Genomic DNA, 26,788 nt, shown 5'->3' with positions numbered 1-26,788 from the left:
TTTAAGTTAGACAGTTTTTGGTTTAAATTAATATAGTTTTGTGTTTTTATTGTTAATTCTATTTTGTGATTAAAGTAAATCTTTATGGTTTAATAAGAATTGAATAAATAATTTCACGAGTGAAAATATTAATGAACAAACCGTTTTAAATCTGGTTCTTACGTTACATTGCAAAAGTTATCATTGGAAAGTCATTGGAATCAAATCGGTCCCTGGGGAGAGTGATGGAGCAGTGTGCAATCGACCAATTGAGGGTTAATGTTGATGGGATGGCAGTTGGATCACATAGTTATTGTTTAACTATCAAAATCATAAGGGTAACATATTCTTCAGATCAGATTCATAAACAGATATTATAAACAACAAGAATTTGGAAAGAAGATAATTAAAATTCCTTTATACTAATGCAGTGTCACGTCTTTATGACTTACGGGCTAGATAGAGCTATGAGTTTATATTCATTACCTTTGATTCCTAAAACCCTTTTCTTAATTTTACAAGTGTATGTGCGTGCATGCATGTGATCTGTCTACTTCAAGTGGGGAGAGGCTGATGATCTGATATACAAGCATCTGTTTAGTTAGGATATCAGTCTCTCATAATCGAATTGTGTCTGTGCATTATTATATACAATGTATATAGCTTTATAAACGTACTATATTTAAGGATTTGTGAAAGAGAATAATTTTTTTTGAACTTTTTTGGATATCGATAAAGCCACAATCCAAATCCATTCTAATATTACAAATGTGATAGTGTTTTTGTTCATCCTTATTTCACGTCTAAACATAGCATCGGAGTTGATTTTTTGTTGTGGAGATAATTTGAGTTGAGCTACTTTTTGTCGCGAGCGAAGTCGCGGGCAACTGCTTGTTTAATTACAAAAATAACTTAATACTATAATAGTTATAAATAAAGAAAATAAAGATGTTCCTCATGTAACATTTAATGTAAGAATTTCTGTAAAATTATGTATATTTTTTTCTATTGTCTATATTAGTTTATATATTTAAGTAACTTAAGCTATAGCTAAATAATTATCACATGCTCAGTTAATCATAATAAATCTTCAGAAAATGAAGAAAACACATCGTTAATCCCTTGATTAACATTTACCAGCGCAACTCCACAGATAACACAGCCAATAGATGACAATAAATTGCACTATTATCTAAGTTAGCTTAGGGTGAGTCAACCCCTACGCCCCTTTCCTGCTTGCCTATTGTCACCGAAGGGCTCCTACCCCAAACGTGAACGGTACAAAGGGTTGGTGGGCCTAATAAAAGTAATAAAAAGATTGAAACGTTTGGGGTGACGGGTATAGACTGATAATATCGTTAGACAAATCCATACTGTGATTTTTTAGTGTTAAACCGTCATAGGATTATTTGAGGAGGTCCGAACGCGTACAAATACGTTTTTGTAGTGACTGATCAATGTATATTAATATTGAAGTAATAAGATAGCAGTTATTTCAGTTCTTCGCGCGACAAAAATATGTCCATATTTAATTTTGGATTAGAATAGAAATAATGTATAATTTTAAATTAATGTTCATATTTATATTTATCACTATGTTGAAATGTTTAAATATGAACGAGCGTCCAAATTGGTGGTATAGGTAAACTAAAACTTTCAAGTTTAAAAAAATAACAATGAAAATTACGCACTCTAGACAAATAAAAGAATATATTATTAATAATTTAACTCTGTAAATAGCTCAAAAACTTTAATAATTGTCGAGTTTTCTTTTATTTAGTGCCGTAAATAGCTCAAAAACCTAAGTTAGGTAAAAGGCAAAAAGTCACATATTTCGGTAAAGTAAAAACTACTTTAATTAATTTCACTAGCTCTAAATGGTATTTCTATAACTTTATTTGCATTTTATTAATAGTAAAAAAAAATTCAAAACAAAAAAGTTCATAACATAAATTTTTTCACTCTCAAACCAGATGTTACACGAAACATTCAAAGAGTAAATCGTGATAATTTCAAAGCCAATTGAACTAAAAAAACTGTTAGCACAAACAAAAAAATAAACAAAACCTAAATAAAAGCCGCGAAGCGGAAAGCCAGATGTTTGTAGCGAAAATTGTGTAGTAACGTAAACAAGAAAAACATACGGGTGTACACAGCGCGAAAAGTTTTACTGGACTCATTAAACGCTCACACTGGCTTACCAAAATCACGACCTTGGCCTTATGGGATAAACAAAGTGACAATAAAAAATATCCTTTACCTATTAATGACGTCTATTCCATTGTTCTGTTTTAATTGCGAGGGAAGTAATGGCGCGAAACGCGTGCGGCCCGAGCGGGTGATAAAACCGAACTGCGATGTCGAATAGGGATGAGTTGCGGCTTGGGAAGAGTTTCTTTACGGTTCCTCATTTGAGGGGTGAGACGTGGAAGATACTGGTGATTGTGATCGGGCACTTGGTCGTTGTCGTTTAGTTTATTTATTTGGTTATAAACATATAATGAGCATTATCATAATGCATAATTACGGTAGATGGTTTGTTATGGTTTTTGGTTTGGTTAGTTGTAAACTTAAGAGCTTTCACTACCGAGTTTCGAGCCTTTGCCGAAAGAATATAGTGTTATAAAAATTTGTACGTTTTTTCGTTTTTCTGAGTAATGACAGGATCTTTCCTGTTTCATGTACTTATTCATATGTATATTTAAAGCGTTTATCTGTATTGTTTGAGACACAGTACGGTGGTTTTTCCATTATATATAATTTTTATTTTTTTACACTAGAAAGTTATATATGCAGGTAGATGTGGACACTTATTAACTTTTTCAATTTTGTGAAGCACACATCATGTCATGAATATGCGTCGGCCTGTCAAGTTGAAAATAAAAAGTTTTTTCATTATGTTCAGTTCACCTGAAACGTTCTTTTATTGAACTAAAAAAAAAAACACTCTTGAGTGTCTTTTTTAAATACAAAACGACGAGCCCTATAAAAAGAGTAGAACTTTTGTTCCAAGCCTTTTTAATAGAAACTGTTTAGGCTGAGGAAAAGTGAAAAATGGTGGTTGTAAACTGAGGCGGCCGAAAAATTTTTGGTGGCACTTTGTCAATAAATATGTCAGGTATTTTCATAGAATAGAGCGGTAAGAGTAACCTGATGGTAAGTGATCACCGCTGCCCAGGAACAAATGCATTACCAGGGACATCACAGGAGCGTTACCGGCCTTTCAAGAAGTTGTGGATTGGATTCTCGAAGGTTCCAATATCGTATCAGATCGGGACTACCGTAGAAAGTTGATTTCACAGTTTGTTCGCGCGTAGTTTTCTACTAAATCATACGGTGTTGTGTTGATTGGTTTTCATCCAGTTATATAGATAACAATTGGCAAAAAATAAACGAATATAAAATAAAGATAAAAAAACGTGCAAAGAAACTGAGATAGATGAAACTAAATTAAAAAATATATGAAAAATCATACAAGTGATTACAATTAATGAAACCCAGCTTAAATTTAATGAATATTAAGAAGATGATGTAATATAATAATGCCTACTCACATTATTTCGCATAACTGGATTATTCCGGACTCAATTTAAGAGGACGTTCCCACGAGGTCATAAGTAATTTTCTCGCATACGCCACGATAAACACGTAATTTACTTATGTGCCTTACAAAACGTAGTATGACATGAGTACGACCTTGACAACGTCACATAATTCACGTGCTATAATTTATCGAATTATTGCACGGTGCTCCACCACAAAAAGTGTCTTGTGTTATGTCTCTTCTTCATAGTCGTATTACTCATGGCTAAGGGTCGTGGTTATTACGTGGAATGAAACACACATAACAACTTTCTTGGCATTATTAATGAAGTGGTTTGCCATTGCCTACTCCATTTCACACACAAGTTAATAAGAATCAACCAGTGTGCAGGTTTCCTCACGATGTTTTCCTTCACCGGAAACCTTCACCTTGTGTTATAGGTATTCATCTTCTTTTTTATGTGCCATTTCTAATTGTTGGCCGTCATCTCCCTAAATTTAGTCTTATCCAGAGATATTTTGTACAATTGTTGGACTGTACAGTGCAAGATAGACATTTTGCATCCCACTCTTTGCTTTTCAGGAATCTTTTCCACCATTAAGTATTTGAACGAGATTTGGCTTAGGGCCATAGCATCCTGTAATGACACTGCTTTTGCGCATTTGAAATCGGAATACAATAATGAGAATTTGGCGGCTGAAATATATGAAATAGGTTTTTCAAATCTTCTGCCTTGATTATTTTCGTAAGAAGGGTACGTAAACCTTTTTTATAGTTTGGAAGGAAAAACTATCGATAGCATGTTATTCCCGGTACACTGTCGGCCAAACTTATATCATTCAACTTATACAAACTGAGCAATGTTCATTCATTCGCGTCGGCAACTATCTGAGTTCGCCGATTACATCGCATAGTGCTGCCATCTCTTACAATAAGATGGAACTACAAACGAAAGCACAGCTTGGGTTGCATTATCTTGCTAAAGTGACATTTTTTAATGTAATATTGTTTAGTACATATCTAGAATTATAGATGGATTGAATAAGGAATTTTAAAAATAATTTTGCGGAAGCCCAGGTTTCACATGAGATAAAAACCTCTATGAGAATGCTGTTATTATTTTAAACACGAGTGAGAACACACGCTGATTCATACATTCCATCTATTCATGTAATCAATAAATTTATTAAGCTGAAGAATTTCATTATTCGTTACAATGTTAACTACAAAAATAGACACAGCAAGCCAAATTTGCAAAATGCGTGAGCAACGATGGGCTAAACTTGCTATAGAGCCATGCCTCATTGCTCTGTCATGCTCCGTTGCAACGACGTAGCACGTAGCTCCATTATTTTCTGTAGGTTTTAACACTGACGTGCGTTGACGTACCTACGTCGAAACTGTATATAATTTCTGTATTGTTCTGAGTTGCTTGTTATAAGCGCCTTAGCAATTGGGACATGGCCTATAGAATAGTGGCTGACGACGAAAAGAAGACATACAGGAACTAGATAGTCGGACGATTTTCCTTACGAAGGTGCTTGAAGAATTAAACACCATCTAATTGTGAAACTGCCACAGTCCGATTAGACAAACTTCTGTCATCTGTATTTGTGTTTTAGTCGTGGAATTAGTACCTAGTTAGGTACTTCGTAGTGTGTGAAGCGGTGGGTGGTGTAATGGTGAAGACGCCCGCCTGTGGATAGAAAGGTCCCAGGTCCGAATCCTACTCGTGCCACATGAGTTTGTATACAAATCTGTATAGCAAGCAGTTCTCATCGACCACCACTTGCTTCCGGTGAAGGAAAACATCGTGAGGAAACCTGCACACTGGTTGCTTATTATTAATTTGTGTGTGAAATGGAAAAGGCAAACCACTCCATTAATAATGCCAAGAAAGTTGTTGTGTGTGTTTCATTCCACGTAATGACCACGACCCTCAGACATGAGGAATACGACTATGAAGAAGAATGTGTAGTACCTACTACTTCCATGGTTTTAGTAAGTACGTATTATCATCTCTTGTTCTTCAGTAATAACAGATTGTACACAATACTTTTTTAATTAACATAATAAGTGTATCTCGCAGAAACCTTGTTCGTGATCTTGCAAATTCTGGTCCTAATTTTCTATTTTAAGTGTTAAAGTTACCGTACTCAATGTTTTGTTTTAACTGTCGTTTTAATTTATAGCCTGGACATACAAAATTAATTGCATGCCAATCTGTTACCTTTTTTTTTTAGTTTACTATTTATTTTCTCTAAACCCAATTGGTTGGAACGAATATGTTTTTTTTATAGTTCTTTATTTATTATAAATAAATAATAAAAATAAAATAAGTATATTAGGACAAATCACACAGATTGAGCCAGCCCCAAAGTAAGTTCGAGACTTGTGTTATGGGATACTAACTCAACGATACTATATTTTATAACAAATACATATATAGATAAACATCCAAGACCTGGGCCAATCGGAAAAAGATCATTTTCCACCATGACCCGACCGGGGATCGAACCCGGGACCTCTCGATTCAGGGGCAAGCACTTTTACCACTGCGCCACCGAGGTCGTCAATGATGTGTTTTACATAGAGGCATTGCATTTTTTTATCTTACTCAGGTATTATTGATTTCCATTTTATGGTGAAGAACAGACGCTTTAGTAGCTACAGACTACTGAATCTACCAAATAAACATAAACATCATGGACGTGTGAGTTCCTTCATCTTGATTTTGATTTTGCCAATGATTTCAAAATTACGATGCAATTGACAGCACATATGTATATGAGCCATGCCTTATTTCTCAGTTGCGCTGTGTTGCGACGACGCAGAATGTTTGTGCTCCATTATTTTCTAAAGGTTTTTACACTGACGTGCGTTAATGTACGTTGGAACTTCATACAATTCCTACGTTTTTCTGCGTTCTCTGTCGATGTACGTCAAACCAACGGAGCGTGACTTACCAATGGCATTCGGCTCAAAAAACGATTTCTCGCGTCATACCTACATAGATCGCAGAAGAATTCTTTACAAGTCTTTGCAATTCCTTTTCACAAAAGTGTTATTATTATAAGTAACATTAATCTTTGAAATAAAAGAAAACTTGTTTTTAACAACGTTTTTTAGGGTTCCGTACTTGAAAATAAAAACAGAACCCTTAAAAGACACTCCAAAATTCGACTTAGCTATTTAGCCGTGAAAGCGTGACAATCAGATAGACTATATGAGCGCGCATGAATTGGACAAGAGAAAATGTTATTTTTAAAGATACAAATAATAAAACAAAATAAAACATAAATAATTGCAAAGCCAATCAAAAATGCTACTCCGAATTGTACCCGGCTCAAAAGTACCCATAACGCTAGCTGCGTTTCCTCATTGGATAGCAATAGCCTTTGAACCAAGTACCATCCGGAGCGGTAGTCATATCCACGACACCTTAAACGCCGTCCTATCTCACCAACAAAGCGCTTCGCCTCCGAACACCATGGGCCAGCCGTTTCCACGGCAACTGGAACAAACTTGTACTGATTAGATAAAACAGAATACTTGGCCATTTAGTATACTTGGCCGTTTAGTATTTTTAAAGTACTAAAATAATAACTAATGTCTACTGTCAATATTAAAAACTGGTTTCAAAAAAAGAACATCAGACTAGTTCATATCGTTTTAAAATTGTGTTTCACATCGATATATATATATATATATATTATAATCAGCATTCGGATCACAATCATAACCTGTTTTAATATACCTTTTGACTATGTACATTTATGTACTTTTATATATTATTAGAAAAAAAAAACATTGTAAGAAACAATAATGGTAAGCCGATCTGGCATGATAGGCACCAACACTGTTCAAATGAGTTTCTTTCGGCATTTCTTCTCAGCAGTGGTCGTTCCGAAATGCCAGTAGTTTGTAGCTTGTGAGAAATAACTATAAATATAAAAATTGACGAGAAAAATTGCCTGTGAAGGTCTAATTTCTGAAAAATGGAAAACCCAAATTTGACTTTTGACTTGAACAAAAGTAGTTTGTCACGTCCAAATAGTTAAATCTCACATATTATAAATTGCCGCGTCTGTCTGTCTATTCTCAATGAACTCAAAAACTACTGGACGGATTTTGATGCGTTTTTCACCAATAGCTAACACCAATAGTTTCCTGTGAAAGGTTTGGGTGTATCATTCATATCGTACGTTTTTACCCGAGCGAAGCCGGGCCACTAGTAGTTAATAATGTATGCCACCCCGCGATCCCTAAAATTTTTAATTGTTTTTTTTTATATCAATTTTATCAATGACATCAAAAATTTTTAATATCTAATTCAACGGGACTCATTATAATACCCAGATAAAAGTTATCAGCGATTATAATAATTATAACCTGATAATCATGGATTATAGAAAGACCACATCATTATTGATGAAACTTTTTAGTTTATTTATGTCGGTGTAGGAGTAAATACATAAAGGTACATTTTAATCTTTTTCAATAATTGCTTTGTGAATAGGGTAAAATAAAACCACACAAACTTATTAATGAAAATTAATACCTAAAGCATGCACGTATATTAATAGTTAGTAATAACTTTATTAAGTTTTACTTTTTTTACTCACTTTATAATATAAAAGCCCTTCTCTCATTGCAGCGCCCGTCAGGGCCCTTAATTGGTTCTAATTCTATGAACATTATGGTACATTAAGGTCGCAATAAATGATTTGATTTGATTTGGTATTTAGATGTTTAACTCGTGGTCCAACTATTGGGAAAACTGTTGGGTCTATTCCCGCATCCTTTAAGATTATTATTAAAGCGTATATTAATTATTATTAATAATAATGATTCAAACTGGTGCCAGATTTATCCAAACACCCTAAACGCATTGACATTACTTATACGAGTATTTTATTCTGAGCCAGCGAAGTAAATATATACATGTAAATATTCAATATTATAATTTATATAGAATATCACATTATAACATATTTAGCTTTAGAAAGTCCTTTCATAAATGAAACTGTGATTGTGTCCCATTTACCGAAATTCTATACTTGAATTGAGTTGAATCTTGAAATTGGGAAATTCACAAGTGGACTCACAGTATACATTTTATCACAAACTTATCCAGGTGATAACTCTTTGATATGTTCAAATATTTTATCGTTATCTTAACAATGTTTTTCGTATTGAATACACATATTACGTACCTACTTTGTAATGTATCAAAGTAGATTAGTTATTTCTAGATTATAATATGCTAGAATAGAAATTGTTGAGATAGACTGTGAAATAGCACGTTTTGTTAAATAAAATATACGCAATATTAAACCTACGTCTATAATGTCTATCTCAAATGAAAATTTATTGTACACTCGGACAGGTGCTTCATAACATAGCGGACCCAGGGCTCGCTTAACGACTGCAGAAGAAACCAGCCAAGATCAGATGAGAGAGATCCGTACACGGTCATCGGAGTCGAGTACATTCAAAACTGAATTAAAATAATGACAATTAAAAACATTGTTTTTATGACTGGAACAGGAAACGTTTCATCTCAAATACCTAAGCTCGAAAGAATCCGCTGTAACAATATGATCCGGTGAAAATCTGACACCAATTTTACTACACCACCCTAGAGAAAAATGAAAAAGTATAACAAGAAGAAAAAAGTAAACTAATAAGTATATATATTTAAAATATCTTCCTCTCACAAGTAATATTTTTTCAGATATGTATATACTCATAAGTCTACTAAGTCTACTGGGCTTTGCAGCAGCCGTATCAGTCACAGAAGTTCAACGAAATGATGATTTAAGAGAAGCAACATATGTTTTACCCACCACGACCTACCCTACATTCTATGACGTACAACTTTTTATAGACCCAAGCAATGTAAATTATTTCTTCGGCAACGTTTCAATAAGAATAATTCCTAATGTAGGAACAAATGTAATAGTCATACATGCTATGGCTATGGAAATAGATAGTATTGAAGTGTACAGTGACAGAGATGTGAATTTAGCTGTAGATCTCTTCTCAACATATACTTTAGCTGACGATGATACTCATATGCTAAGAATCAGTCTTTCGAGGGTTATAGGTGCGTTGGAACCACATGTCGTCAAAATAAATTACAAAGCAGAGTACGCTGAGAATATGTTTGGAGTATATGTATCTACTTATGAAGAAGATGGCGAAACAGTGTAAGTATAAAAATGAAATTGTTTAAGAGTACTAAGTATAGGTTACGGGTGTAGACTTTGAAGTACCAAATACCATTTTTCCTTTCCAAAGTTTAAGGCGATTTAAAGGTTAATATAATAGAAGAACGTACGCGGAAAAAGCCTACGTCCATCAGTGGACCACAAAAGGCTGATAAGAAGAATTTGAACCATATTAAAATAATTTTGTTTTGTTTGAACAAATCATAATGAGAATTTTCTTTTAGAAACCTGGTGACCTCTCAATTGCAGCCGACGTTCGCACGCAGAGCGTTTCCTTGCTATGACGAACCTCACTTGAAAGCAATTTTTAGGACAACCATTTATGCCCCTGCGGCTTACGACGTCGTCCGAAGCAATATGCCCGAAAGGAATGAGACTCTAAAGTAAGAATGACATTATCAGCTATTTGTAATCATTCATTTAAGCTATCCACAACTTTTACGAAGGTATCATAAACTTATTTAAGAGATAACGATATATTCGTAATAATTAATTTATAAGATTTTGGTCATTAGGTATTTTCAACTGATTGTTCACTTCTATTTTCTTCAGTTCACCAGATTATGAGCTCTTCATTTGACCCATTCCCACGGAATAAACCAATTTTTGCGTGTTATGTTATTTGAATGTGAACCGAATATTACCTCGCAGCACGTTAAAGTTACTTCTTTTTTTAGGGAAGATGTCTCCGGCTGGGTCAAGCATGAATTTGAAGATACACTAGTCATGTCCTCATACCTTCTTGCTTACCTCGTCTCCAATTTCCACTACATCTCGAACGACGACAACCCTATCTACCGCATCCCCTTTAGAGTCTACTCCAGACCAGAAACCTTGGAGTCTGCTGATTTCGCTTTAGATTTTGGCCAGAAGAATATGATCGCTCTTGAGAACTACACAGAGTTTGAATTCGCCTTCCCTAAGATTGACAAAGCCGCGGTGCCTGACTTTGCAGCTGGTGCCATGGAGAACTGGGGTCTAGTTATTTACAGGTAACTACTTATTTTGATTTACATACGTTATTGTATACTTATCTACTCGTAAGTTCAGAATATATTCTTTTTTTTTCTAAATCACAACCTAGTGTCTGCTGTCTTATTGTTCTTCCTTACGTAACATAGTCTCCGGCATAATTGTGAGAACAGAAAATAACCTTACCTAATGCTGTTTACTAGTTATTAACATGGCTTGACAAAAAATAGTAAAATAATATTTGCTACAGAAAGTTCCTACAATTAGAGTTAATTTCATGAAAAATATAATGTCATACATATACATTATCATGTCTTTAGTCTTTATGGAATAGGCAAAGCCAGATGCGAAGCTAAAGGGCATGTTTAGCTGTACATAAATAAGGCTATTGATGGAATTAAGGTTAAAATGAACTTGCTGTTATTTATGATATCAAAAGATTACTTTTATATCTATTACAATGTGTCTAAGCCTAAGTAAGATATTTATTAAACAGTAGTCTTAAAATATTACACATATAAAAAGAAATGGATCGTTTACTTTGAACCGCAGTTTTTATACGAAAAGCTTAGATAGTTTGCTCGAAGTGCCTTCTCAATGTCATAAAGTTGGGAAGTTACGCGGGCTGTGTGTGTTACTGATAAAGTATTTACAGTTAAAGTACATAATGCTTTATTTTACTTGATCCGGCAACGATTTTTTTAGAATAGGTAACTAGATTTGAAATATTATGAACTACAAATAGATTAAACAGAGGCACCGATGGCAATATTAATTGAAAAACATTTCTTTTTATATATGAACTGGTCAACAAAATCTTTGAAATATTACTTGATAAAAGATAAATTTAGTAAGGTTTGTACACGCATAAAACAATAAAATTACTGTTAATAAAAAAAAATATTGCTGCTTATTTCAGACGTTTTCGAAATTTATAAAAAAAAGATATATTTTTCAACGACACTTCAGTAAAACAAGTATTTTTCAATTTACTGTAGCAAAAATCCTAAAATATTACTTACAAAACTTTACCACAGAGAATATAACCCAATCTCAAAGTTTGACCTTAACTGTGGCTATAGAACGTAATGAGCACTTTGTGAATTAGCTCACGAAGGAGCGGTAACGAAAAATTCTTCTTTTTTAGCGGTCCTCTAACGGAGATTTGGGTAATACAAAATGTTACGATAAACTGTTACAAAGCTACAAAATTACAGTATACACTATCCGCAAACAGTTTGGCAAATTGGAAGCCAAATGTTGCCAGGAATCGTGGATCCAACGTACATTGCCAGTATTTCCTTGTGGTGAATTGAAGCTATCACATAATAGGTATACCCAATGTTCGAGCATTCGCGTCGGCTTATGTCTGAGTTCGGCTATACGCGTAATGTATCGCCGGCATAAGAAATTATTAATATATTTGCCACAAATAGATTAGCGGTACGTGTTGTCCCGTCCTAGAATAGAACCACTACATAACCTAAATAAGCGACTCGTAGCCTTGGGAACTGATATGCAATAAAAGCATTCACGTCACACTAGCGTACATCCTGAAACGCAACCAGGAACATGCTAAGATGAGATAGAGAGAGACAGAGAGAGTATGTCATAAAGCGTGTATAACCTTAACCTTTCAGAGAGGTAGCTCTTCTGGTCACCGACAACGTCACCACAACAGCCACCAAACAGAACATCGGTAGAATAATCTGCCATGAGAACACGCACATGTGGTTTGGCAACGAAGTCGGTCCTCTTTCCTGGACTTACACCTGGCTGAATGAAGGTTTTGCCAACTACTTCGAGAACTTTGGTACTGATCTGGTAAGTTCAAGTATCACGTCTTTATCGCTTACATCGGTTAGATTTTTTTTATTGGTAAGACAGTGAGATGAGTTACAAAACTCGAAGATCAAACTTTATTTATGGACGAGATATTTTTATGAGAAAACCTCCAGTTTACAGCCTTTCCCCTTGATTGGCTTATACAAGTTGCGCGGCATTACGAAGTTTATAGTTTTTGAAATATACACTAAATCTAAGCATACATCACTATATGTATGCTTTTTTAAACTATGTAATGAAGAAGATAAATAATTTTATAGATATATGTAGGGAGATAACATGAACATAAAAAAATTACTGTTATAGTAATTGCTTTTAATAAATCCGTCTATTGCATTATTTTAAATTACTAAATGTTGCCCGGGACTTCACTACCGTGGGAATTTTGTGATAAAATATAGCCTATAGCAATCTTGGATAATGTACCTTTATAATGGTGAAATGATTTTTGAAATCGGTTCGGTAGTTTCGGATATTACCCGCTTCAAACATGCATGCAGAATGCTCAAAAACTCACAAACGCTTACCTCTTTATAATAATAGTATAGATATTGTGAAACTACCAGATTTTATCTCATAAATTCCGTATTTTTCCAGGTCCTGCCAGACTGGCGAATGATGGACCAGTTCGTGATCGCCATGCAGAACGTGTTCCAATCTGATGCTGTACTAAGCGTAAATCCGATGACACATCCAGTGTACTCTCCTTCTGAGATCCTTGGCACCTTCAACGCTGTTGCTTATCAAAAGTGTAAGTTTCTGATTCCAGTTGTTGCACCACCCGCGTTAATATATTAAAAAAATGGCATGATAATGGACCAAAAATGTTTAAATTAGTTTCTTTCGGCATTCATTTCTTCTCCGCTGTGGTCGTTCCGAAATGTTAGCGGTTGAAGCTTTAGTAAATATAATTTAATTTAGATCAGTATATATATGGCGTGAAAAAAGTGCCTGTGAAGGCTTAATTTCTGAATAAATGATTTGATTTGATTTAAAACGTAGCCTATATGTCTCTCTCCAGTTCTTTAAATGCGTGTTGGTATATCCACACCAAATACCAATCTATTGTCAATATTTTTGCCATGCGTTTAATTTAAATACGATCCGTCAGATCACAATAAAAGTTTGTCATTTTAGTAAAACTTACTGATACAAACAAGCTTTTGTTGTTGTATCAGGATAATAATCCTGCTGCATTTGTCTGCATTGGCACGATTTTTTTACGGAGTATTGTTGTAGCCACAGACATTGATTGTAGCCAATCATCAGTGCATCATATGGGAATTGAGGCGATTGGAAAATTTTAACTCTGTAGGATTAAACTGGATTAAAATCTGATCACGTACAGACATTACCGATGAAAGTTAAACTAAATGAATGCTATGAACTAAAGAAGAGTAACTCTCATATCTAAATTTCTTTGGGAAAACTCCAGAAATTCACCAAAAATAATTTTGGAAAAGGAACACACAATATGATGTATTCAAATATAGTTAGGTAAGAAACATAAGTTTTTTAACTACAAAAGTAGTAGGTACCGGAAAAGCAAATTACATAATTTATTTTGAATATTTTTCACACAAACACACAAATCCCATATGCTGTCAATCACTCGTCTATAAAACCATGAAGCTCATCCAACAAAAACCCGCTTTGAGAAATATTCGTTGTTTATCGAATATTTTTTCAACCCATGTATGTCTAAGAGAAAAAAGTGCAAAATACCTACGCCATTTAATCTAAACGTCGTCGGCGCGCAAATTAAAGTCAACGTTAAAGTTAACTGGTGCAACTCACCCCAAAAATTATAATAGTTTCGTCTCAGCTCTTTCTTTTTCCTCGATATTTCCCTTATTTTCCAGGCCGCATTGGTTTACCCCTTTTATATAAGTTGATCAAGTTTTTATTGCATTATTATGTTATAAACATAGAGTATATTTGTCTTAAATAATAAGCATTCTATTACTAACACTGATTACAGACTTTATACAAGTCGCCTAAAGGCATCTGCCATAACCTTTACGACCTACTGCGTCTAGTAACAAGTAATCTCATACACAATAGTGTTCCTAAACTCAGTCAACTAATGTGTAAGGTTTTTCACGATATTTTCATAAGATCAAAAGTAGAAGTATGAAAACCCAAAAGATCTACCTCAAAACTGGTATAGACTTATAGGAATTTATCACAGATACATTGTGAAACTTTTATCATTTTCGACAGCTATACTATCTGTATCTGTACAGCTATACTATGATTAGATATGTGAGATTATATTTATTCAACTCGGACAAAAAATAAAGAAACGGAATTCCTTTTGCTATACAGACGGATGACAACTGCGAACACTTCTGTGTGATATCTTCGCTGCCATTGTTATCACTGATTTATCTCGATAGCCATCCGGTCAAAGTCATAGTTTCGTCTTGCTAATAGAATTGTTATTTTGTATTTCAATTTTTAATGTTTCCTCATCATCATCAGCCATTTAAAGGTCTTCACTTCTGACACCTTCCTTATGGATGGATAAGGTATATGAGCCATGACCTGACCTGACATGACATGGGTGACCATAAATGTATTATCTTGAACATCTCCGTGCTACGGAAGGCATATTAAGCCGTTGGTCGCGGATTAGCGGGTTTTAACGACTACAACCGCGACCAACGCTCAAGATAACACATTTTGGTCACCCATCCAATGACCGACCATAATGATAATGACTTACTTTACTAGCGCGCTAACTACCGCGCCATTGAGTTCTTAATTTTAATTATTACGAATATTTTTTTCAAGTTGTTTCGATGGATCCAATTACCTAGACGCATCCAACTTAATTACTGGATTAAATCTCATAAAATTTAAATTCTTGAGGGAATAATGACACGCCAATATTTCCGTGGTCGGTAGATAAAAATACCTAAATCAAAATACACTGTGACATTTTTGAAGAAAATCTAATTTTATTTATACATTTTTTTTAGTTTCACTTGTTCTATCAAATATTACAATTTATTTCCATTGTCTATAAAATATCCTCAATCACGTCGTTTCATTTTTCATGGCGATGCATTATGAGGAACAAGACATATGTATTTCTTTAATGTTAAACTACACAAGCCTATTACCATGCATTCAATGCAGTAAGATCTCTTTGACGTCAATAAAGGTATTTTTTTTGTAAATAAAATTGAAATTAATCTAAATGAAAAAATTAGGTATATGTAATAAATATATCTTTTTAAACATTCTGCATTTAATGCACGGCTAAATATTTTTTGTGTAGTTAACTGTTGAAGTCCAACACGTATTTATGGATATTCAAATACTGTTTTGTGACTATGATTAAATGATGAAACATATTTAACTTCTAGCTGGTTCCGTGATCAGAATGATGGCTCACTTCCTGACTCCAGAGATCTTCCGCCAGGGCCTCGTAATCTACATTCGCAATAAGTGAGTTGCATGTTAATTCACATTTATATGATTACTGGAAAAATGGTTGGTCACCTTGTGCGACATGATAATCTAATTAAAAAATAGAAGGTAAAATAGAAGCAAAAGAGGAAAAGAATGTATGTTAATTGTGTTTCACATCGATATAGATCACAAACATAACCTGTTTTGATATACCTTTCGACTATGTACATTATGTAGTTTTATATATTATTAGAAAAAAAAAACATTGCAAGAAACAATAATGGTAAGCCCATCTGGCATGATAGGGACCAACACTGTTCAAATTAGTTTCTTTCGACTTTTCTTCTCAGCAGTGGTCGTTCCGAAATGCCAGTAGTTTGTAGCTTGTGAGAAATAACCTAATATATTGACGACCTCGGTGGCGCAGTGGTAAGATTCTTGCCACTGAATCGAGAGGTCCCGGGTTCGATCCCCGGTCGGGTCATGATGGAAAATGATCTTTTTTCTGATTGCCCCGGGTCTTGGATGTTTATCTATATATGTATTATATTATATAAAATATAATATCGTTGAGTTAGTATCCCATAACACAAGTCTCGAACTTACTTTGAGGCTAGCTCAATTTGTGTGATTTGTCCTAATATATTTATTATTTATTTATTTATTAACTATAAATATAAAAATTGACGAGAAAAAGTGCCTGTGAAGGTCTAATTTCTAATTAAATGATTTGAATCTGAAAAGAAAGCCAAGAAGGGCTTATATGGACCAAATAAAGGAGACAGCAAGATTGATGTCGTACAGGATCAAAACAATGGCTGAGGATAGAAAGAGATGGAAGGAACTCCACTGACAAGAACGACGTTCTTAGATGATGATGATGATGATGATAATTACTGGCGGCCCGTCCCGGTTTCGCTTGCGTAAAATCATCATAAAATATACGTCTAAACGTCAAATCACTGTATCTATTAAAGAAACTCGCATCAAATTCCGTTGCGTACTTTGAAAGATCTAAGCGTGGTGATAGCGGTAACAGCTTAAGCTTTGATAAAATCCGTCAAGCTGGTTTGAGATAACTAAGTAACAAACATACTTACTTTCGTATTTATAATTCACTGGATTTCATTTTCAGGCATAAACTAGTACATAAATTACATAAATAAATAACAAACAACTTGAACTCAGGTCCCGTGAAGCTGCTCACCCATCCGACCTATACGCCGCTCTTCAGGAAGCCCTGGACCAATCAAACCACACGATCCGCTGGCCAGTAGCTACCATCATGGAGAGGTGGACAACCCAAGGTGGATTCCCAGTCCTTGGCGTGACGAGGTCCAGCCCGAGCGCCAATTCGCTTGTCATAAGCCAGGTGAGTTTTTAGGGTATCATATCATTATCAATCATGTTCATAAAAAAGGTGAAGCATACTGTTGAAGTGTAGTTTGTCTCTTTTTGTCAATGAATGACAAAACAATACTTTAGGTAAAAGTTTTTCTGGACAAGAATGTTTAATTATATAGTTTATGGATAGATAAAATAAATTATTAATTTTATCTATGAGTTTATGGTATAATGTAGGTATTATGTTATAAGGTAAATAAATTAGGAATATTCGGTCTAACACTGGGCGCTACTCACTAGTTTAGAAAATTACTTTTCTCCAAATCTATATTACTAAATTGATTGATTATAATTGGCGCAGTGGTAAAGTGCTTGCCTCTGAACCGAGAGGTTCAAGTTTATATGCTATAAAATATTGTATCGTTGAGTTAGTATCCCATAACACGAACTAAGTCTCGAACTTACTTCGGGGCTAGCTCAATCCTGTGTGATTTGTCCAAATACATCTATATTTATATTTATTTATTTAAATATCTTGAAATACCGCTATTGTCAATAAAAATTACGTCATACCAAAACTACTTAACTCGTGTGACTGTTGTTTTCTTTTTATATTTCAATTTCAAATTGGCCCTTCAAAATCCTTTGAAAATCCACAAAACAGTAGCTAATATTTTATTTGAAAAAAAAAATCCTGACTATCTTCTTTTTTCTAATGAAGAATTCAAAAGAAAAACTGTGATAGTATCTAAAGCTAAATATAAAACTACAAATAAAAACAATAAATCGAAGATAATGATAAAATAAATAAAATAAATTGAAGATAACTTCGTGCTAATAAAGATATGTAATGCCTTGAAAACATCGCACATCACCTTTGTAACTCTCTTATAGGCTATTCACCATATGATTCTCTTATAGGAGCGCTACCTGACTGATCGTAGCCAAACGTCCAACGACCGCTGGCACATCCCAGTCAACTGGGTGCTGTCATCCGATCCAGACTTCTCTGACACTGCACCACAACACTGGATACCCGTAACATTGCCAGCTGAGTCTGTAAATATTCCCGGACTGGGTGAAGCTGAATGGTACATCATTAACAAACAACAGACTGGTAAGCCACTAATTCCCATAGTCGTACTAGCTGCGCCCCGGGACTTCGCTCCCATGGGAATTTCGGGATAAAAAGTACCCTATGTGTTATTCCAGGTTATATTCTACCCGTGTACCAAATTTCATAACAATCCGTCTAGTAGATTTTGCGTGAAAGACTAATTAACAACACATCCCAACAAACTTTCGCATTTATAGTATTAGTAGTATTCAACATGGGTGGCATTTGAATAACTGTTAATTTTTGTATGAAAGAAAGCATACAGTTAAGGCCCGCTTGTCGATCGAAAGGGATCGAAAGGTTCGAATTTTACTCATGCCGACTAAGTTTGTTTTTACCAATCTGACTCATATATGGTAGTAGGATAGAATACATCGTGAGGAAACCTGCACACTGGTTCATTATTAACGTGTGTGAAATTTTCACCAATGTAGCGAAGTCACACGTTACTTTTATTGTCGAGTAAACAGAAAAAAAATATGATTCTTTCTGCAATCTATTTCTGTGTCATGTGATTTAAAAAATATATTTCTGCAGGTTACTACAGAGTGAACTATGACGAAGCCAACTGGCGTACTTTAGCCGATGTTCTGAACTCCAACCACGAGGCTATCCACCTTCTCAACAGAGCTCAGATTGTGGATGATGCCTTCAACCTCGCCAGGACTGGACGTCTTGTAAGTATATATACAAAGTAGATGAACGTCAACCTATTCTTCACTTCCTCCAAAAAATTATGACGACCTTTGTGGCCTAATGGTCATCATGCCTAGACTGCCACACTGGAGGTTTCGGAATAGATCCTCGGTCAGGTCAATACGGAAAATGATATTTTTCTGAATGACCCGTGTCTTGGATGTTAATCTATATAAGTATTTTTTATAAAATATTTATGCTATAGTTTGTATTCCATAACACAAGTTTCGAAGTTAACTCAATCTGTGTGATTTATCCCTATATATTTATTTGTTTACCATCAGACACTACAATTTTTGTAGTTTTTTTGCTAAATTTTGTTTGTTATATATTGTTAGTTTTTTGCTGGATACTTGCTCTATTTCATAATTCAAGTTTGCTATGGGCTAGTATATTTAACAAGCTTGTCAATGTTTTTGATGGGTATTGGAAAATTACCTATTATTTGAATCCAATAAAATATGAACAAGAAACTAATGACCACAGCTATATTATTTTAATATTACTTTGGTAGAAATAAATGGATTTTGCCTAACCTCAAATCAATTTAGCGATGTGGCCTGTGGGTCTGAAATTAATATTTGAGTAGAGGGTGGTTTGGTTATAGCAAATTAATGTGGATAACAGTGTTGTGGCTTGCATTGCAACTAGTTAGATATGTATGGTAATTTCCGGTCATTCAATTTATGATACGAGGTATATTGAGAATGATATGTTCGATAAATGGATAAAGGAATTTTCTAAATAAAAACAGCTACATTATGAAAATAATAGTTTTATTCTTTAGTGTTTTTTTTCATGTTTTTTATTACAATTCTTTCATTTTTTAAGACACATAGATGCTTTGAGTTAAATCACAAAATCACGACACACAGTTGCTTCGAATAAAAAAAAAACATATAACAAACATATAACTGTTAATGATTTGTTCTATCATCGCAAGAAAATTGTGGTAAGTGAAAACTACCATAAATGAGAACAATTCCAACTTGTAACCTTTCGATCACATATATACCACCAACGTGATAAATCTTTTTGCAATGTATGTCATACACGAATTCTCTTTGCACATATTCCTTTTATCCTAGTATAAAAATGCGCCAAGCTATTTCCACGGAAAGGTTTCAAATACATTGCATTCCGAATGACTACATACTAAAATATCTGACATTTCGTAAAAGAGAACCTGTGGATCTTTTTGAAATTTCTAGAGTAGCTCTCATACGATGCATGTTTAAAATTCTGTTTAAATATTTGAAAGGAACGTATTGGACGAGCGCAAAGCTAGTATCGCTTAATACAGAAAATCTATCTATCGAGACAGTATTTTAAAATATAATATTCGAACTTGATTTCATTTTGCGACTTCGTTTAAAGAAACATTGCTGGTTGGATGTTCGAACACAATGCAATTTAGTATAGTATTTCAAACCGCTTTATTATAATTAACAATCAAGGAAACAACTATAATGTAACTAACGATACTCCTGAGGTCATATATATAAATGATATGTTATGAGATAGTATGAACTTCTAAGTACACGAGATATACACTTCCTGTGAAAACACTGAAAAATGTTAGCGTCATATCAGACAATTTATTTCCATATATACTGAGGTATAATAGACCAGCTTTTATTCTTTTAAAAATCGTCTTTATTACCAAAGACATAGAGGTACGATATGACATAAAGTTCAGTGTGTACACTTTTAAATATTTCTAATCATGTGATATAAAAATGGTGATCAATATTATCTGACTCTCAGATACTGCACCGGAAAGATCAAACTTATCATAAGTTGTTGTTCAAGTATTTTATGATTATTATTTTAAGGAAATTCCTATGTAGGTAGGTAAGTGATGTGAAAATATGCACTAAACTGGAATCAAAAACAAAATACAGATTGATTTTTGAAAATAATAATGAGATGAAAAAAATAAGTTAAAAAGCATGTGTGACAAATCCATCAAAATACAGACCTTTCAAAACCGATAGGTAATGGCGTCGATAGGTAATTTTAATTGAGATTTTCAAGTTAACAACGCGATCTTATTACTTTTATTTTTCATAATTCATTTAATTTCTACACAATAGTTACATGTATTTCTTCAAATTATAAACACAGTACTTTATTTTACTTACATAAATGATCTGAAATTATGATCAAAAATTAAAATAGAGATTCATTTATCTCAGACAAATGGAAGCTAATGTTAGCCCATAGTTTTACTGTAGATACACATGTTAGGGGGCTCAGAAACTCTTAAATCAACGTCCATAAAGAAACTTAAAAGAGGTTTCATGCAGTTGTTATTTATTATTCTTCTACTGGCCATGTTTCATTTTGTTCCGGAGCTGGATTTATGATCACAGTTGGATTAACACTAAGTCTCTTTCGTCCAAATCTCATCGAGGTCTTTGTTAATGATTTTTACCCAAGTGAGTCGGGGTCTGCCTAGCTTTCTCAGCAAGTTTTCTCTGTCTTCTTAGCATTCTTCAGGTTCCATAGGTCACCACCGAGCGTTGAAGCTCAGGGTTCGCTTTCCTACTTTTTCTGTTCAGACCATTGGCACGCAATCTTTATTCATTTTTGGTTTTATTCTTGACGCCTTCAAGCCAGCATAACATGGATTTGCCCCTTCTGTCACAGTAAAGTGGAAGCGGCATAGCGAATTTTTCTTGTTTACGCAAAACGAGTTCGAACCAGCGACGGCAGCGTTTTTGTTATCATGCAGTTGTTCTTTATTAAAAGTGATTATATTTTGCAGCAATACAACCTCGCTTTCGACATCTCCCGCTATTTGATAGACGAGGAAGATTACATACCATGGGCAGCTGCTAACGCTGCCTTCTCCTACCTCGACGTAGCTCTCAGCGGGGCTCCAGCTGTTCACCGATTGTTCCAGGTATCCTTACATACATCCCCAGTGCTGCTGTCACTTCTATTTGTATGAACGCGATAAACTCACAAGACACCGAACGGATTTTTTTACGCTTTTCACCAATAAATAGTGTGACTTTTTAAGAACGTTTAAGTGCATAATTTATTATGGTTATACACGAGCTAAGCCGGGATGGGCCACTAGTAGAGGAATGAATGGTTTGCTTCTATAGGTTTCAAGCACATCGGTACCAAATTATAATAAACAAATAGAATACTGTTTACGGTTATCAACTTATATTTGAATCTTTCCAAACCTTTGTGCTTCACTAATGATATTACTAAAAGTAGTTATTATGTAAAATTTAAAGCTACACAACTTTCTGAACATTTCTTTTTTTCAAATTAATACTGGCCGCACCCTGCGGCTTCGCTACCGTAAGAATTTCAGTATAAAAGTACTCTATGTGCTATTCCAGATTATATTAATCCAATAGCAATCCAGTCAATAAAATTTACGTTATCGACTAACAAACATTCTGGTTAATATCGTATCTTTCACGTAAGGTTTTAAGTTAAGTATTTTGAGATGTTACATTATATCTTGAGATTTACATTTTCTGAAATAAAAGCATATTCAAAACTATACAGCTGCATAGCCATATAAAGATTATCACGTATGTAAATTTTCTCCCATAGAACTACGTGCTAAACCTAACTGCACCAATGTACGAGAGCTTGGGTTTCATAGCTGGAGACGAGAAGCATGTCACTCCTTATTTCAGGAACATCATACTAAACTTCAACTGTCGGCTCGGCAACGAGCGCTGCACGAATAGGGCCTCTGAAATTCTGCAGGCTTATAGAGATAACCCTGGTAAGTTTAAAATTCAACTAAATCAAAACATTATTTGAAAACAGAGTAGGAGAATATAAAATTACTTGATCTATCGTTGTTACCTGCGTAATTTAAGGACTTTAAAATTGCAATAGTTTGTCTATTTATAATAATATGTATACATTTATATCCTGCCAGGATCGCCATGTAAGGGATGTTAGGCGACTAATTTAGACGAGTGTTCGTATGAAATCATTTTAATAATAAAAAATAGCTTTGTCAGAGTCCGCTAGTGCGTTTGCTCATAACTTATTATTGTAATTATCTCGAGTTCTAACCAACGTATCGCGATGACATTTATAGCAGATTTTAGTTAGACTATCCGCTATACGATTGTGAAAACCACATGAAATTTACTCTAGAAACTTTTGCGTGATACGCGAACAAACATACATACATACAGACAGACAGAAAGAAATTGTTAAAAAAATTGTTTTCGCTTCTATTAGACCCAGAAAAACCACCCATAATAATTTTTCTGTAATATCTCCTGTGTACAGATATAACCTACTTACAGTTTAATTATATGTATAGATATTAAAACTTAACCTTACATGTTACTACTACACTACAATTTCAGACCATTGATCCATATTATTAACAATACAATGTTATAAACTAGAGCTAGTAACATTCGACGATTATTATTTTTTTATCATAGTTGCCAACCCCATCAACCCGGACATCCAAACCACCATCTACTGCTCCACCCTCCGCGGCGGTAGCCGGGAGAACTTCGACTATCTTTGGGGCCTCTACCAGGCCACCTCTGATTCTAGCCAGCAATCCATCCTGTTGAACGCTCTCGGTTGCACCAACAACGTGGAGGCTCGTGATTTGTAAGCCATTCTGCTATTTTGCTGTCTAGATGTTAATTTATCATCTAGTGTATAAAAATCCACTCCATTAATGTTGCCAAGGAAATCATTGTGTGTTTAATTTCACTCATGACCACGATCCTCAGCCATGATGAATACGACTGTAAAGGTTCCACTTTAAAATTCTGCTTTACAATTTTCAAATATCAAGATTTGAACTATATCGATGAGGTTTCTTTGATTCTTGAACAAAAACACTATTTTGTACTGAATTTATTTTATAGAACTCTAGTTTATTTATGTTCTATGTTCTTATTCTGTGTTTTTTTATAAGTTAAGAAAGGAACAAAGGGTATCAGTATTACTTAATGATAATTTAATTACATAAATCGTACAACGTAATCGATTTTTGTTATTCTTTTTAGTGTTACCGATCAAAACTGAACAAAAAATAAAATTGCGTAAGTAGCAAGCTGTTTTCATCCGTTGCTGATAAAATAGTATAAACAAAATCCTATAGATCGAAACAGGTCTGCCAGATACATTTACATAATATTATTATATTAATCATTCTTAGGCACAAAACAACTGCGAATCCAAAAGAATACATTTTAGATAGATTAATATAAATACTAGTTTATGGATCCACTAGCTGTTGCACGCGGTGGTGGTGGTGTAATGGTTAAGACGCCCGCCTGTAGATCGAAAGGTCCCAGGTTCGAATCCTACTCGTGCCACATGAGTTTGTATACCAATCTGACTCATGTATATTAGTTTTCATCGACCACCACTTGCTTCCGGTGAAGGAAAACATCGTGAGGAAACGTGCGCACTGGTTGATTATATTAACTTGTGTGTGAAATGGAGAAGGCAATGGCAAACCACTCCATTACTAATGCCAACAAAGTTGTTATGTGTGTTTAATTTCACGTAATGACCACGACCCTCAGCCATGAGGAATACGACTATGAAGAGAGCTGTTGCACGCGGCTTCGCCCGCGTGAATTTTCTAGAGGGATAGTATTTTTTCTGGATGAATCCCTTCCACATTTCAAACTATATGTATGCAAAATTTCAAGATGATTGGTTGAGTAGATAGAGCGTGAAGAGGTAACAAACAAACTTACTTACGTATGACTAAATTAATGATATTTTCAGTTACCTCAATCAAGTGATCGCCGACAACAGTCCAGTGCGAGAGCAGGACAGACACACCATCATTGTCGCAGTCACGAACGCCAGCCCTGAAAACACTGATGCCGCATTGGACTTCATCATTGAGAACTTCCATCTCATTCAACCCAGGTAAAGATAAACATTTGTTATTACAGGCATTTTCTGTATGATGCTTGCTACTTTTCGTGTAGACAAAATGGAATTCAATTGAATATCTTACTGAAACAAATAAATATTATCATCGCTTAGTCTCAACTCAATTAGGATGGTTAGTTTATATAATTGACTAGATGATGTCGTAATTTTGAGATAAAACATATAGCCTATAGCAATCTTGGATAATGTACCATTCTAATGGTGAAAGAATTTTTGAAATCGGTTCGGTAGTTTCGGAAATTACCCGCCTCAAACATACAAACTCACAAACGCTTACCTCTTTATATATAATACAACAATAATAATACAATAGTATATATTAAATGAACGCGATATGTAGGAAATCTATTCAAGTTAAATATTTTACATGACAAGGTAAAATATTTAACGTGAATAGATTTGTTACATGTTTTGATTACATTGGTGCTTCACCATTATTAATTATTGTACGATTTAATACAATACAAATTCTATTTTCTTCCAGAGTTCAAGGCCTAACAGGAACCACAAACATTTTGAATGCCTTCTCTAGGACTCTAACAACTCCTGCGCATGAAACTAAAGTAAGATTATTACACAATAATTTATATTAAGTAATGTTTGTTCTTTCAAGCATTTGTTGTGTGTCGCCCGCCCTAAAATAGTACCACTCTATGTCCATACGTCCACGGGAGGATGTGTGGTTACGACATGGATGTTGTACAAAATGAATAAGTTAGATAAATCCTTGACAGCCGAGAAGCAACAAAAACATTTCCGAAGAGAGGTTTTTAAGGTGGGCCTCAGGATTTGGATCACAGATATGAGAGGGGGTTATCCTTTAAAACGTATAGAATATAATATAGCTACACGACTGAGCTATGGGGCGGGGATTTTTAGATCATTCACTAAGCTGATTTTTATGTAACTTTTTTATGTAAAACTATTGTTTTCGAAATAGATGCAAACCTTCATCGAACGTCACAACGCAAACTTCACGGCTGGCGAACTAGCTTCCATCGCCGCCATTGAAGAAAATCTTTCAGCAGCCATAAACTGGATGTCTTTGAACTTCGAAGACGTAGACAATTGGCTCGACCAGAATTATGGTACAGGAAGCGGCGCAATGACTCTAAATTCCAGTCTATTTATTTGTATATCTATGATCTTAGCTCTTTTCTACCATGATTATAAAAAATAAGTATATTGTTTTTAACTATCTATGTATTGCTAATCTTTTTTACTGATGATGTGCGATGAATGATGTTTACACTCCTGTAATTACGTTTAACTTTTTTATAAATTTTGATTAAGTCACAATTCATTACCGTACTTATATAATGTTCATACCAGGTAGTTATTGAATGAAAGAAATTTAAGAGTTCTTGCAACAAAATGTGATACAGTTCTTGGATTTTATAAATAAATATTAAGAGTAATATTTGATCGTTTCATTTTTAAAATATGTCATTATTATTTCTAATTACTTCAAATGTACTCGTACCTGTCGCCTAAAGCATGAATTTGAAAAATTTTAAAATGTCTTGACCTTTGGTTATCGACATGAAGTGACATGTTTTTTTTATGCCGACAGGGTATTTTATTCTGTAAAATACCAACGACGTCAATCAATATTAAATTTATAGTCGTCAAATAGCCGTACACATACCCGCAAAAAACAATTTGACATACAAGGATATATATACTAATACTAGTAGTGACGAATTT

General features: G+C 34.3%; 2 protein-coding genes across 2 annotated transcripts in view; one reads left to right on the top strand and one right to left on the bottom strand.

Moving 5' to 3' along the window:
- superdeath (Suppressor of ER stress-induced death) overlaps positions 1–2,327 on the bottom strand; it is a 39,028-nt gene extending 36,701 nt beyond the window's left edge. The window contains exon 1 of the mRNA XM_053748277.2: positions 2,240–2,327. The gene's annotated coding sequence lies outside the window, so the exon portion shown is untranslated. The remainder of the gene's footprint in view (positions 1–2,239) is intronic.
- Positions 2,328–7,914: 5,587 nt separating this feature from the next.
- Positions 7,915–26,501, top strand: LOC128671616 (aminopeptidase N-like). The gene is made up of 16 exons (XM_053748274.1): positions 7,915–8,003; positions 9,261–9,735; positions 9,981–10,139; positions 10,434–10,748; positions 12,369–12,552; positions 13,171–13,324; positions 15,948–16,029; positions 17,182–17,365; positions 18,259–18,454; positions 18,992–19,131; positions 21,921–22,058; positions 22,733–22,910; positions 23,593–23,770; positions 24,908–25,054; positions 25,566–25,644; positions 26,022–26,501. The coding sequence occupies exons 2-16, from the start codon at positions 9,263–9,265 to the stop codon at positions 26,259–26,261; spliced, it is 2,847 nt and encodes a 948-aa protein (XP_053604249.1). The 5' UTR covers positions 7,915–8,003; positions 9,261–9,262; the 3' UTR covers positions 26,262–26,501.
- The last annotated feature ends 287 nt before the right edge of the window (positions 26,502–26,788 follow it).

Source organism: Plodia interpunctella, chromosome 7 (genome assembly GCF_027563975.2).
Source record: "Plodia interpunctella isolate USDA-ARS_2022_Savannah chromosome 7, ilPloInte3.2, whole genome shotgun sequence".
Classification (NCBI taxonomy): domain Eukaryota; kingdom Metazoa; phylum Arthropoda; class Insecta; order Lepidoptera; family Pyralidae; genus Plodia; species Plodia interpunctella.
The sequence above is the reverse complement of the archived record's forward strand: the minus strand, read 5'-3'. Positions and strand labels throughout refer to the sequence as shown.

Bases quoted from the DNA above. Each gene is read 5' to 3' on its own strand.
- LOC128671616 (XM_053748274.1), top strand. From the start codon at position 9,263: ATGTATATACTCATAAGTCTACTAAGTCTACTGGGCTTTGCAGCAGCC. The intron at 10,749-12,368 runs GTAACTACTTAT...TTAACCTTTCAG, and splicing joins TGGGGTCTAGTTATTTACAG to AGAGGTAGCTCTTCTGGTCA. The intron at 16,030-17,181 runs GTGAGTTGCATG...ACTTGAACTCAG, and splicing joins GTAATCTACATTCGCAATAA to GTCCCGTGAAGCTGCTCACC.